The sequence below is a fragment of the Gracilinanus agilis genome, chromosome 1, assembly GCF_016433145.1.
Source record: "Gracilinanus agilis isolate LMUSP501 chromosome 1, AgileGrace, whole genome shotgun sequence".
Taxonomy (NCBI): domain Eukaryota; kingdom Metazoa; phylum Chordata; class Mammalia; order Didelphimorphia; family Didelphidae; genus Gracilinanus; species Gracilinanus agilis.
The window spans coordinates 440,748,500-440,763,294 of NC_058130.1; the positions used below are offsets into that span (position 1 = coordinate 440,748,500).

At 39.0% G+C, this 14,795-nt stretch overlaps 1 protein-coding gene across 1 annotated transcript in view; it reads left to right on the forward strand.

Moving 5' to 3' along the window:
* The window catches only part of ANKRD33B (ankyrin repeat domain 33B), a 100,698-nt gene extending 87,637 nt beyond the window's left edge, over positions 1 to 13,061 (forward strand). Inside the window, exons 3-4 of the mRNA XM_044657885.1 lie at positions 3,704 to 3,844; positions 12,211 to 13,061. Of these exons, the coding sequence (XP_044513820.1) occupies positions 3,704 to 3,844; positions 12,211 to 13,061 (992 nt within the window). The remainder of the gene's footprint in view (positions 1 to 3,703; positions 3,845 to 12,210) is intronic.
* The last annotated feature ends 1,734 nt before the right edge of the window (positions 13,062 to 14,795 follow it).

The window sequence follows — 14,795 nt, forward strand, 5'->3', positions numbered from 1 at the left end:
CTTTAATAAGTGGCAATTGAATTGAAAAAACTAGACATAGTTAAAGCTGGTTTACCTTCAAAATTCCATTAGTAATATATTTTAATGGACAGGAGGAAGAGGATATTCACTAGGTATATGTTATTTCCCCAGCCCCTTAGAGGATATAAACTCTTAGAAGGTAAAGACTGTTTCCTTTTTTCATTTGGATCCCTAGTACCACCAAATACTTACAAGGTATTTCATAAGTGTTCATTGACTCAAATATGACTAAATAGCCTAAATATTGCTATCATTTAAATATTTCGTGTAGGATATTCTTAGTTTTTCCTTTACGCATGATACATTTATAGGTGGTATGAGTTAATAACTTTTTTGCTTTAATTTTTAAGAAACAAAATCATGTACAAAAAAAGGAATTGTAGACTGTGGGAATTCTACTTTCCTGCTTTTCCTTCACTGAGCAGTTTAGGTCCTTTTCTGGAGCAAAGTATTGCTTGAAGATGTTGGCAGTTCTGCCAATCTAGACAAAGCCCAAGCTTTCATTGTCCTGTGGGAATTCTTAATTGATGTGAGTTCATCTGACTTAAGATGTTCCATTGAAGCATCATTGCCTCCATGACTCATGTGGGCTTCCAATGCTCAGGAGTCTCATTACATAGCTAACCTTGGGACCTATGCTATGAACATACCTTATAGGTGATACTGCTCCTAATAAGATGCTTTGGGAATTTCAATAACTGAACCTCCCTTGATGAGATTTAAAATAGATTTGTCTTAAAATGTCTTCTACTTTGTAGTAAATCTTAGAGTTCCAGTGCTTAATGAGGGCCGTGTTTTTGTATGTTACAAAAAAGGAAAAAGAAAAGATGGACCATTTGTCATTATTTTTTAGGAGAAAATTTAACACTTCCTAGATGTACAGGAGAGAAGCAGCTAATGGCCGATCCTTGACTTGACTGAAACAAGATCAACTGAGCAATAAAAGGCACCCGTTGATGTGGGCAGAACATGTCATGGAACATTGAGTAATTTCATGGACCATTGAGAAGCCAAACCCATAATCAGGACTTATTGGTTGCATGGCAGTTCTCTGGAATGAAGCGTAAGACAGAGAGAAAGTCTAATTTGAACACTGCCTACTGTGTATAACAGGCAGTTTGCTTTGTGGATTTTCAATTTTTCCTTTTCTTTCCTCTTCAAAGTATTTAGGACATGGTCAGTGCAAAACACCTCCTGCTGAAAATTGCAATGGATACGCTATTTCAGATAGAGGAAAAAACGGCTCTGAACGAATTGCAATCTGCTTCAGTTACGTTCCTACTCAAATTTAACTGGCACCCACACCACAAAGCATTCAGCTGGACTATAAAATGAGATCAAAGAGCATTCTTTTATAGGTTGCCACAATTAAGCCGTTGCAGCTGCCTGACAGCTTGCGTTATCAGACCAGCTTTCACACTCTCACTAAGTAAATGCCAAGCAAAGGGGAGTAGGGAGAATGAGAATGGTGTAAATAAGTAAAAAAGGAAATAGAGATTTGTCTTCATTTGTGAAGTACATGACTATAACCTAACATTAATTTGTTTTTGGACTGTTGACCCTGTGACAATGGGATTATTTTAGGTAACACAGCAGTCAGAGCTGAATATATTTCATTGGTTACTACCTGCAGGAAGGCTGGTAGATGAAGTGATGATAGAAATGATAAGCTGCCATGATTCCTTTCAGCTAATCAAAAGCTCTTGTTTTGCTTTTAAACCAAGAGGCCAGATTCTAGCTCATCCATTCACTCTGTTATTAGCTACAGGTAAGGAAAAATTTAACCTATAATTAGTCACTCTCCATAAATAGGCAAGCCAAATGTTCCCCCCTTTCGTGTTTCCTCCTAGATATCAGTGAACTTAGGTTCATAGGTGTCGATTATATCAAGGAAGAAGTTGGAGTCTATAGGGGGTAAAGCCTCTTCCTGACTAAGGTAGGAACAGAGATGTTTGGGATATACTAGGTTGACTTCCTGGTAACCCAGAGCTGGAGGGAACTGGGAGTAAGTGGTTACTCAGAAGACTCTATTTGGTGTAAGAGAGCAGGGGGTTTTAGTTTTGTTTGGTGCCATTTTGCCAAATCATTTGGATAAGGTATTCCATAGGCAAACCAGAAGAGTTTCTGATCCATTGGTTTTTTCCTTCAGTTTTTCTACGCTGGACTGTGACTAAAGATAATGCTATGAACAACAACAATAATAGCATTTATATAGAACTCAGTGGTTTGCTAACAGTCTTGCAAGATATTATTATCATCCCCATTTTACAGATGAGGAAACTAAGGCAGACAATTAAATGACTTGTCCAGGGTCATGTAGCTAGAAAGTCTGAAGCAGAATTTGAACCTAGTTTTTCCTGATTTCTAAGTTCTCTGCTGTCTCCACTGTGCCTGCCAGCCACCTACAGAGTTAATAAGCATACTGAATACTATTAGGAAATGGGGCTCTAACCAGAAAAATTAGTGATAAGTAGAAAGAATCTAAAAAATATTTCTTGCTATAGTACCATATTGTATGTCTATGAAAACCTTTGAGCACTTACTAGCTGAATCTTATTGCAGTGGTAAAAACTTTATTTTAAAAGTCAGAACCATTTGGAAACTATCTTGAAACTTATTTGTACTTTTGTACTGTTTGTATCCATGTTTTGTGCTGTCAAAGACTAATTCCAAAATCATGTCAAATGTCAGGAGATTCACTATTGTGGCAATTTCAAGAAGTACCTGGAGCACCATCTCTTGCTTACCTTGATTCTTTTTTTTTTTTTTTTTTTATTTTAAACCCTTATCTTTTGTCTTAGAATCAATACTATATATTGTTTCCAAGGCATAAGAGCGATAAGGACTAGGCAATGGGGATTAAGTGACTTGCCCAGGGCCACACAGCTAGGAAATGTCTGAGGCCAGATTTTGAACCTAGGACCTCCTGTTTCTAGACCTGGCTCTCTAGCCACTGAGCCACCTAGCTGCCTCCCCCTCTTTTTTATCTCTTGATTCTTCCCCCTCCCCCACTTGATTCTTAATAATAGATTTCAAGTTAACCATTTGCTGAAGATCAACAAGATAGACCTATGTAATCAGAATGTGACTGGGGGAGGGTCATAAACTAAGAAGGACTCAGGGGGTAAAAATAGATGGGAAATGTGCAAATATTCTCATTTCTTTGATTTTTAAATTTAATTTATTTATCATGACCATTTATTAATTGTGGACTATGCTTTCTTACAAATTTCTTACAAATTTTCTTATGTTTGACTCTGTTATCTATATATTTGATTCTTAGCTTTATGCCTAATGAAGTCACTACCTCTTCTTCCTTTCCCTTCCTCTTTCACACATATATGCACATACTTCTCTCTCTCTCTCTCTCTCTCTCTCTCTCTCTCTCTCTCTCTCTCTCTCCCTCCCTCCCTCCATTCCCCCTCCCCCTCTCTCTCATTCATTAGATAAACAGTTGCCTTTGGTCAGGAGGAGCTGAGTTTGAAGTCTCCCTCTGACACATATTTTTTGATCCTGGATTAATCATTCAGTTCCTTAGTGCAAACTGACTAAGTTACTGAGGAGTTGCTTGTTGAAAGATCAGAGGATTTCTATACTAGGAATTCCCTGCAGTGATGAAATAAGTCTAGAGTAAAAGTGTTTATGTATACACATCCATGTGTCTGTACAACTTTCTTTTCAGGGCACATAACCATCACCAACTACTTGTTGAACTATTTTCCTGGTCTTGACCTCGAAAGAAGGAACATATTTGGATATACGGCTCTGATGAAAGCTGCCATGCAAGGTCGAACTGAATGCATCCGAGCTTTAATGTTGGCAGGTATGTGGTAAACTCTCCTTTGGTAGGTTATGTTGCCTTCTTCACAGGGTCAAGGAAAGTTAAATTTCAGGGTTTCATTCACAGATATCAAGGAGAGACAATTTCTGACTTCTATTAACACACAATTTATTCATTAAGAAAACCTTATTTTTCTGAACGTTAGGGGTGTTGGATAACATTTTCTTTTTTAAAGTTTATTACCATCCCAATTCAGAAAAACAAAATAAATTATTAAAAGTTGCAGGAACTTGACCCAAATAGCCTAGCCCTTAGTGCTCTGCTCTTCTGCCTTGGAACTAATACTTAGTTGTTTCATTTCATATTTCCTGTCTGCCATGGACTTTGACTGCCTTCCTTGTAGCTATACTATCCATGCCCTTCTTCCTCAGGAGTATGTGCTTTGACCCTGTTAACCACAAAGCTACTTATATCAAAGATGAGGGTCTAGAGCCATGTTGGTGAACCTATGGTGCGTGTGCCAGAAAGGACTGCTCCCTTCCCACTCTCCACCATGCCTGAGGACAATTCTCACATCACCCACCTCCTCCACCCAGCAGCTCAATGGGAGTACTTCTTCACTCCCCTGATGGGGTAAGGTGGGGGCAGGGTTCACATGCAGTGTGAAGGTTGCAGTTTGGACACTCAATCTCTAAAAGTTTCACCATAGTTCGTCTGGAGCAGTGATTCCCAAAGTGGGTGCCACTGCCCCCTGGTGGGTGCTGCAGTGATCCAGGGAGGCGGTGATGGCCACAGGTGCATTTATCTTTTCTATTAATTGTTATTAAAATTTTAAAAAATTAATTTCCAGGGGCTCTAAGTAGTATTTTTTCTGGAAAGGGGGCAATAGGCCAAAAAAGTTTGGGAACCACTGGTCTAGAGCAATAAGTGGCTTCTTGTTTGGAATTAAAGGATAATTGAAGTTTTCATGATTTCTTAGGCCTGGGTCAAATAAAGTCTACAAGCATTTATTTATCATTTATATGTTCTAGGAGCTGGGAATAGAAATACAAGTAGAAAGAAAAGCAATCCTTGCCCCCAAGGACTTTACAATCTTGTGGGAAAAGATAATACATAAAAGGAATCTGAAGGGGGGGATGGAATTAAAGGTACCAGGTGAAAGACAAAGTGTTATGGGATTTACCAATGTAGGCTAGAGAGAAATGAAGACAGATTGACTTGGGCCACCTCCTTTAAATTGAGATTCTGAGAGGAAACAGTCAAAAGGAGAATCCAAAGGAGTAGAGACTACTTTACTGTGAGAAATAATGTAGGAGTGAGATGAGTCTGTTCCTTCCACCAATACTGATCAAGCCCCCTGTAAAGAATCGATGTGGTTGAAGAATTTTATATTCCCAATTGAAAATTTGGTTCAATAAGCATATCACCACCCCCCAAAAAATAATCACTCATTGACCATGTACATTTCATTATGCTTCTCTTAGGAGTTAATTACCTTTGTCAGGGGGCAACATACTTAATTGGTTCCTTTACTAAAATCTCACTCCAATATTTATTTAAATCAACATGAGATAACTCTGAATTCTCAAGTTATATTAGTGGAACAAAAATTCTGCCAGGTCCTAACAAATTAGAAAGGCTTTCTCTTTCCTTGGTTTCAGCTCTTTCATCTGTAAAATGAAGGGATTGAATTAGACCTTTGAGGAGGTTCCCTCTGATTCTAAATCTATGAGAGCTCACCTGAAGATTGACTATATCTGTTGTCTGAGGAGTACCTGGCTAAGTTTGGAGAGTCTCATCACCAAAATGTTGAGTTCTTGTTGATGAATTTTTATGGTTCTCTGAAGACTGTCTTCCAAGGCAGAGGAAAGTTGTGATTATATACATTTTGAAGACTTGATGAAATTATGCATCTTTGAAATAATAATAGCAATTACACAGCTCTCTAAGGCTTGCAAAATACTTTACAAATATTATCTCATTTGATTCTTATATCAACCCTGGGAGAGATATATGCTATTATTATTTCCATATTACAAATTAGGAAACTTGAGGCAAACAGAGGTTAAGTGAACTGATATGGGTTATAGCTGTAAGTGTCTGAGGTAAGATTTGAATTCAAGTCTTCCTGACTCCAGATCTAAGTGAAAATAAATCAGAATTTGTACTTTTTACCCTGACTATATTGCTAATAGAAAGAAGACCCTTGTTTTAGCCCCAGATACATTATCTGCCAGACTACATCAGCAAGTGTTTTAATTATCTTGGTGTCTCAGTTCCAAAATCATGTGATTTTGGAATCTGAAAAAATGAATTCACTGCAAGTATACAATAGATGAGTTTAAATTTTGTCTTTAATACAAAGTGTCTAAATAATGTGAGTTGGAAATCTTTCTCTTTCCCCATCTTCCCTTTGGGAAGAAATAATTAGTTTGGACTATTGTGCTGTGTTTATTTTGTCTCTGTTTTTATTGATAGTTAACAGATCACACTGATGAAGTATTAACAGCCACTCTTCTAACTAATGGTGACAGAGTTGATCTTATTAGTACCAGTAGTAAACCATCTCTCTTCACCTTTTTGGTATTGCTCCCTCATCTAGTTCTATATTCTCTAAACAATTAAAAAACTTTACCTATTATAGGGGACTTTATCTACCTCAGTCTCAGGATTTGGGTTCTACCTTATTTATCTTCAATATGAGTAAAGAACTCCCCAAAGAGGAAACACCTATTTATCAATATTTTTTTCAATTGAGATAATTCTAAGAATGTGCCTGAGGTATGGGTAGATTCGAGGTCTTCCTGACTTCAAAGTTGGCTCTATATACTGTGTGAGGCTTCAATTTTAAGAAAAGGAAATTGATGATAGTGTCCAGTCTTGGAGGGTTTGGGGAGGGGTTGTTATTGTTAAATAACATTTTATTCCCTTTAGCTTAAAACGTCAGTGTGTGAACTTTTGAGATAGAGTTCCTTCTAGAACTCTGACCAAGAAAATTTTTTTTGTGAGACTGTAATTAGAGTTAAAAGACACAGTGGTACCTCCATATTAAAAGTTGATAGAAATGCATTTTGCCCTCTAACTTATCCACTGCAGCATTCCTTTGCGAGCTGACTTTTCCCAGTCCCAAATACTTGGTATTCAACAGGAAGTGTGTTTCTCCCTACCCTCACTTTTTTTTTTAACAAACCATGTATTGTTTATTAGATTGCCCTCTCCTCCCAAACTGCTAACATCTTCATAGAGTATATAACATAGCCACACATCAATAACTGCTTTTATCTGCTCTGATCAAGCAGAACAAAGAGATATTAGAAATTTCAGAAACCCTGGAATTTAATAATAAAAAATTATAGTTCAATAAAGGATTTTCTCTCTCTAAGGTTCTGAAATTCTGATTTATTGGAACTCTTTTACTGTGGCTACTAAGGACAAACACGTCAGCAATGCCAGCTGTGCTGATTATAATCTCAAGGGATGTGAAACCTTATTAATTTGATAGAATATTAATATTCCCTAAAGTGACAGGTTGGTTTAAATAAGTTGCCCTGAGAAGCTGTATTCCGAGCATGATTTTATCTACATAAAAACATAACTCAGTAGCGATGCTTGTTTTTCCTTTTTAAGAAGAAGCTTCAGGGCTCAGTTTCAAACCAAAATGGCAATACCGAGGAAGCCAGAACTCTTGTGACATTTGGGAAAAACAAAGACAAAACACCCTTGCGTATGGATATTCGTATCCATCCTACTTCATAAAGTTGATATAATGAAGAGTTATAATGATGAACAGGGCCTAGTCACACATATACACTATTCTGTCTTCAGGTAACTCCAACGGTCTTCCTTTCATGAAGCCAAATTAGACTCTGAGAATGGAAATCCAAATTTCTTTCTGTTTCATATTCTTATTTCTTTTGTGTTTATAGACATGGTACAGCTTTTATAGTTATCACACTCTCTTCTGTTATTTACTAGATGAGAAACTGAGTTTTAGTAGAGAACCTGAACTAGTCTCTTTAAATCTTCATGTAAGTTCTCATTCTCCTTTCTCCTGTTGCCTGCCCCTGTTACAGGTCACCACCTTTGATGATTTCTAGATAAGAGTTTTAAGATTAAAAGAGTTAAAGCTGGAAAGGACCATTGAAATTATCTAGTTAACTGTCCTAATTGTATAGATGAGCAAAGTGAGGCCCAGGGAAGTGAAAGGAATTGCACAAGGTTTCATAGTATCCAAATTGATTTCTCTTTCCATTAAACCACAAAGACAGTCTATTTATTAAAAACCTAAAAAGTCCTTCTCAGTACTCTGGAGAGAATGCAAAATCAAAATTAGGAAGCATTTATTAAGTACTGCTTTGTGCCTGCCATTTTGCTGAGTACTGGGAATATAAATATGAAAAGTGAAACAACTCTTCTCCTCAAGAAAGCTGTCATTCAAATGGGGATGAAAGGGCTTAGAGCATCTCTTGATTCTTGTTCTTGAGCACAAATAGAATATGAACCAAAGTTTACCCAGGTGCCATCTCTGTGTAGCTCTTGAGTGTGGGATCTTAGTGGGGATAGGAGCAATGACTCTGTGATTGACTTCAGTAGGAAGCAGTACTGGCTCGGTCTCTGTTTTTCATAGCACTTCAAGTTTTATCCTTGGGGGAAGGAAACAATAGATGGATGCTAGGAAAAAAAGATAAATCACTGAGCCAACTTTTCTCTTCTCCCTTCCCCTCCACCCCAATATTTTTATGCAAGGAAAATTGGGTTAAATGGACAACTGGAGCAACTTTGAAGGGGGGAAATGTCCAAAACCTGTGACTTGAGGGTTATATATACATTCCTAACCTCTTTTGCCTTACTGATGGTAGAAAGTTGGAGGATCTTGTATATATGACTGGCTAAGTATATGTCCAGTAGATTTGAAGTCAGAAGGCCTAGTATAAGTATTTGCTTTGTTATTTTACTAATTGTGTGTTCTGGGGTAAATTAATTTATTTCTCTGAGACTTATTTTCCTCATCTGAAAAATGTTGCTGTTCTAGAGAAGTTCTAAGTTCTCAGGCATGAAATCCTACTTAGAATGTTGACACCTGTCCGAGCCTCACCAGTTTTTTTGTTTATTTTTTGTGGTTGGTTTTTTTTTGAATAGTAATTACATTCAGAAAACCTGACACTACTTATGAGATGTATAACCTTTGACTCTCTTAACCTTAACTCTATAAGCTTTCTTAACCTCAGTTTCCTCATCTGCAAAATGTGGTACTTTCATTACCAATAACCAGATTTGTTGTGAAGGTCAAATAAGACAGTGTATACAATGTTTTGTCACTGTAATTGCATTGTATACATATGAGCTGAATTTTTTATTTTAGTACCAGTTGACCTAATCCCTCCCAGCCCTAAGGAATCACCTCATTAATAGTCTAGCTAGATTTTTGGTTAAATGATTATCAAGAAAAGCATCTTCTAAAACCTCCATAGTAAGTTAGCTATAGGAAGGAAGCAAAAAGGCTCTTGTCTCAGACCATGAGCCCTCTGTAGACATATGTAGTTAGTGAGGATGATTTGGGGGTCTCTTGTCTTTACAATTAACAGCTCTGCACTAGGACAGTGGCATCTTTTATAATAACCAACCTTTCCTTCTCATGATGGGCAGGAAGCTGGGTTCTGGATTCAGCACCAGACAGGGAAGGAGGTAAAGATAACAATGGTCATGTTGTAAGATGATTAATGGGACAATTCTTTGAAGTCTCCATTGAATGACATGACATAAGTATAAAATAATTAACGTCAGCCCATTATAGTCCATTATTTAATTGCTTTATCTATAGCATTAATATTCCATTTGATAGTGAGTCTTTTGAATTAGAGTTCACCATGATTTATGATATATCTCACAGAAAATCTAAGTCTGTTTAATGTCTCCTAATGGAAATGCCTTCTGATCTTTTGAATCTTTAGTACATCCCAAGATTATACATAGAGGGCAAAAAAGAGGGCAGATTTTTCTCCATAGGGAGAAGATTCTTAAACTTTTGACAGCTGTTCCTTTTGTGTTCCATTAGCATTTAAAAAATGTCTCTTTCAAACAATGAATTGTTCATTAAGATTTTAATTTTGCAGCTTGTTCCCTTTTAAGTGACATGCAATTAATTAAGTTTTAATGTGCCATTTATTTTTGTAATGACATTTTTAGTGCCCCGTTTCCTTTTTAGTCAATTTATAAATTGTACTTCAGCTAATGTTACTTCCTAATTTTCAGTTCTAAATAATTGCAGCTACTCCCCACATAGCTTTTTAATTTGTCTGAAGATGAAAATGTACCAAAGTTGTGTAGATTAGCTAGGCCAGTTTTTGGCCAAAGGAAGACCTGAACAGCAACAAGGGAGGCCAAAAATGGTCAGTACCTGTGGTATGCAGATGACAGCCCTAAATCATCCCATTGCTTTTCCACTGAAGATGCTGCCATTGAAGACAGATGTCTCAAATAATCTGTATAGCCAGTGTGCAGTTGACTTTATTTGAATTGGCAATACACTAAATCTTTGTTCATTGGGACTACTGAGAGGTCGGTAGGGTGATATAAAGAACTGAGAGTGAGTCTCTAAGCCTCCTCCCTGGTTATATGACCTTGGGAAGAAGGTCACTCAGCCCTCTAGCGCTCTAGACTGATGGTGGCTGCAAACTAATAGAAAGGGATCCCGGTGGAGGTATGACTTAGAAGAACACACCTTTATGTTACGTTTTATTGGATTTTTATTTTGTTAAAAATTTCCTGATTAGATTTTAATCGGGTTCCTGGTACTCTAGAGGGCCGTGGGGGCATGTTGGACATCTCTGCTCTAGACAACTCTATTACATAGCTATAAGTTGTTGAGCAGATGTTGACAATAATAAAAATAGGCAGCGAGGTAGCACAGTAAGTAGAGCCCTGCAAGACCCAAATTTAGATTTTTACCTCAGACACTTATTAGCTGTGTGACCCTAGGCAAGTCACTGACCTTCTCAGTACTATAGATATATAACTATATATATATGTGTGTGTGTGTATATATATATAGATAGATAGATAGATATAGATATAGATATAGATATAGCTAAATAAATAGATATATAACTCTAAGTTATAGATTGATTTAAAAAACTAACAATAAGTTAGCAATAAGTTGCAGCATAAACTAGCAATAAGTTGCAGATCAGGTGCTTATAAGAATAGATGGTACAGTGGATGGCATACTGGGTCTGGAGCCAGGAAGACCCAAGTTTGAATCTGGTCTCAGACTCTTACTAGCTGGATGACCTTGGGCAAATGACTTGTGTTTCTTCATCTGCTAAATGGGGATAATAATAGCACCTACCTCCCAGATTTATCATGAAGATAAAATTAAATATTTGTAAAGTAGTTGGCAAACCTTAAAGGTCTACACAAATGCTAGCTATTATTATTGCTTCTCATTGGAACATAGAAATATAAATTGTATGATAACACATGGACAAACTTTATCCTATTATCTACTCTCTTGGGGAAGGGGGAAGGGTGGAAGGGAGAGAACATGGATCACAAAATGTCAGAAAATGATTGCTGAAAATTGTATTGATATGTCATCTGGAAAAAATTTAAAAAATTTAAAGATCATGACTTGCCATTATAGCTGGCATGTATGTAGTGTTTTTTAAGGCTTGCAAAGTGCTTTGTGTATGTTAACTCATGATCTGTATTGGTAGTAGGAGCTTCTTTCCTGATGAATCCCTATTGCAATGAAATCATAGGTGAAGGGAAATGCTTAATTTAATTGAGTATAAACTATTTCCTAGTACTTTATGGGCATCTATTAATATACCACCAATTAATAAGTAAAATTGTTTTAATCTATTCCTTGAAGCAGGTTCCAAGGGACCTTTGTTAGTATAAGATGCCACATGTACTAGAAAGTAACAAAACATTTTATATACACATTCACTCCAAGCTCCAGAAAGATAAAGCACCAAACAATATTAGGATGAAAGTTTGATTTCTCTATTCACTGTTGTTGGAGATTATGCTAATAATATGGAACGTCCACATTTGGGAATGAGTTTTTTCCCCCAGAAGATGAGACACCTACAGTACACAGTGAGTTGTTAAGGATTTTAAATCGAGTTCAATTTCATTCCCAAAGTGGGCGCCACCGCCCCCTGGTGGGTGCTGCAGTGATCCAGGGGAGTGGTGATGGCCACAGATGCATTTATCTTTCCTATTAATTGCTATTAAAATTAAAAAAAATTAATTTCCAGGGGGCTAAGTAATATTTTTTCTGGAAAGGGGGCGGTAGGCCAAAAAAGTTTGGGAACCACTGATCTATGTTCTATATTTTGGATAGAGAGTAGGGAGAGTTCCTGTGACATTCAGCCATACTTATTTTTGTTTTCATTTTTCAGGGGCAGATGCCCATGCAACTGATCCCAACAAAGGGATGACCCCACGGGAATGGGCATCTTACACAGGAAGGTCCGAGGCTGTCTGTGTCCTGCAGAGATTGTTGGACAGACCCTGTCCTGAGCAGTTCAGCGAACAGTACAAGCTGGACTGGCCAGTGGTCAAGGACATTCTTGTCAAACCAGCAGAGCCCAAGAGCTGTTTACAGAGGCTCACTGAGTGCTTTCGGTCAGTCTTGTCTTCCCACTATGTCCAGGAACCTGAAGATGGGGGGGTCCTTGACCACATGGTCAGAATGACCACTAGTCTCTACAGCCCTGCTGTGGCCATTGCCTGCAAGACTGTGTGTCCTGAGAGTCCCCCCTGTGTGGGGAAGAGGCGCTTTGCAGTGCAGGAGATCCTCCGAAGACAAAACACTGGGGAGGTCTGTGACGGTGAGGAGGGCATTGGGGAGAGCCACCAGAAACGTGTTCCCAGCTCCCAGGGTGAGGTGGTTCCCCAGAAGACGGAGAGGAGAGCCAGTCTGCAGCCTTCCCCTGTCACAGGGGCGCAGGGGGGTACAGGGAGCTCGAGGAAGGCCAGCCTGCTGCCCCTGCACCTGTTGAGGAGGAGCAGTGTGAGGCCTGGCTTTGTCATTCCCAAGGTGCGCATCAACAAAGCCCCCACTCCCACCTTTCAGCCTGAGAGGGCGAAGAAGAAGGCCAGCACCAAGGACAGTACCTACTTGCAGATTCCCAAATGGAGATACAAGGAAGCCAAAGAGGAGAGGAGGAAAGCGGAGGAGGCTGAAAAGAAGAAGGCTCCTGAGGCCCCGAAAGAAAGACGAGTGTCTCCTTGGAGGAATAGGACTTGAACCCTCGGTGGCAGCGTGCCAGCATCCGGGCTCAGCTTCCTGAGCCGTGGCTCCAGGACAAGGGAGGGTTCCTTTGGGGTGTGGGAGAAAGCCTGGAAGAAGCGAGTGGGGTGCTCAAGAACCTGGGGAGAGTGAGTGAGGACGGGATACTTTCCCTTGCTGCTTCTCCCTCTCACTCTGCTCTGGGGCTCCTCTCCTTTGGTTTGAGTAGAAATGGTCGGGCAACAGGTTTTGGTAAAGAGATTGTGGGGCTTGGTAGCTGGGCAGGGAGTCGGGGAGGCACAGCTGCTGGGGATGAAGGAGATGGATATTCCAGCTGGTGGGAGACAAATCCTCTGGACTTTCTCCCCTGTCTCTGAGGAAGGGAGTGGGTGGGACTCTTGTGCTGGTCCTCCTTCATCCCCCAAACCCCCCACCACCACCATTTTATCCCCTCATTGTGTTCCTTGAAGTCCATCTGGCTCAGATCTCATCGCTTAGAAAGGTGGCTAAGGAGAAGCAAGAGGGAGTAGAAACAGCTCCCATTGGCCTGTACCCTGTAGAAATAACCGTGGCACCATGTGTATTTCAGAACCAAGAAGAGAGACTAATGAAGTCATCATGGCAGGTATTGAAGAATTCTTGTAATGTATACACTACTGGCTACATCCATCATGAAGGATAGCATAGAGATACCATACATTTCCCAAATGCTCTCCTCTCCCTCATTTCCCCCCGTACTCAAGGATGGTGCAGTTAAGTGCCTAACACAGTGCCCTGGATACACTAGACACTTCATAAATACTTATGAAATTGAAATTTAATTGAATCACATCCACTTTGTGCATAACGATGTCTATAATACTAGAACTTTGCCATTGAGGTGTTATCTTTGCCAATCCCAACGCTATCAAGGGGTCTATATATCAATGTATATGGATGAGTGGTTCTTGAAATGTGGACCACTGACTGACTGGTTTTACAGGATAAAGAAAGGCCACATCCTACCTAGATTAAACAGGAGATTCATATTTATTTGGGACATCCCTAGTGAGGTCATTTGCTTTTTACACCTGGATTTGTTAAATTATTAAAGCCTGTCAGAAAAATAAGTAGAGACAATTTCATTATGAAAAAGATGAGAGAGCAAACCTGTAAGCCTTCACAGGTTCCCCAGAATTGCAATTATATGTAGAAATATGGATAGATATGGATAATTCTCATTTCTGCAATTTGGAAGTGATGACATCCCTGAGGTGGAAGCATATTGCTGTTACAAAAGAAGTATGTGATAGCCAGAGCTCCCCCTTTATTTTCTTTTTCCTCTTCTCTCTCATTCCTAGCACTGTGAAGTCAGGAGCCAGCATGTATCTAAATGGCTTTATGAGGTGATAATCTGTTCACTCAGCTTTTGTTCTAAGAGGACACAAATGCTGTAACAGATGACCAGCTTGAGTGGGTAGTTAGCAGCTCAGCTTCTCACCCTTCTACAGTTGTCATCCATTCCAGAGCAGTGATTCTGTCCAGTAAAATAAATTTAATACCCCAAGTTCATGTCAGAACCCAGTGAGGTAAGAGGGGGTACCCCTTGGGGAAGACAGCTCTTTTAGCCAAATGCTATCACAAATCAGTGGTAGCTAGATTGTTTGTATTTTAATAGTACTCCCTATGTTCCCCCAAAGGTTGGTCATCTAATACTGCATCAATGTCTCAGCAGTTATTAGGCACATCCTGCCAGGATGTCTCATCATATTC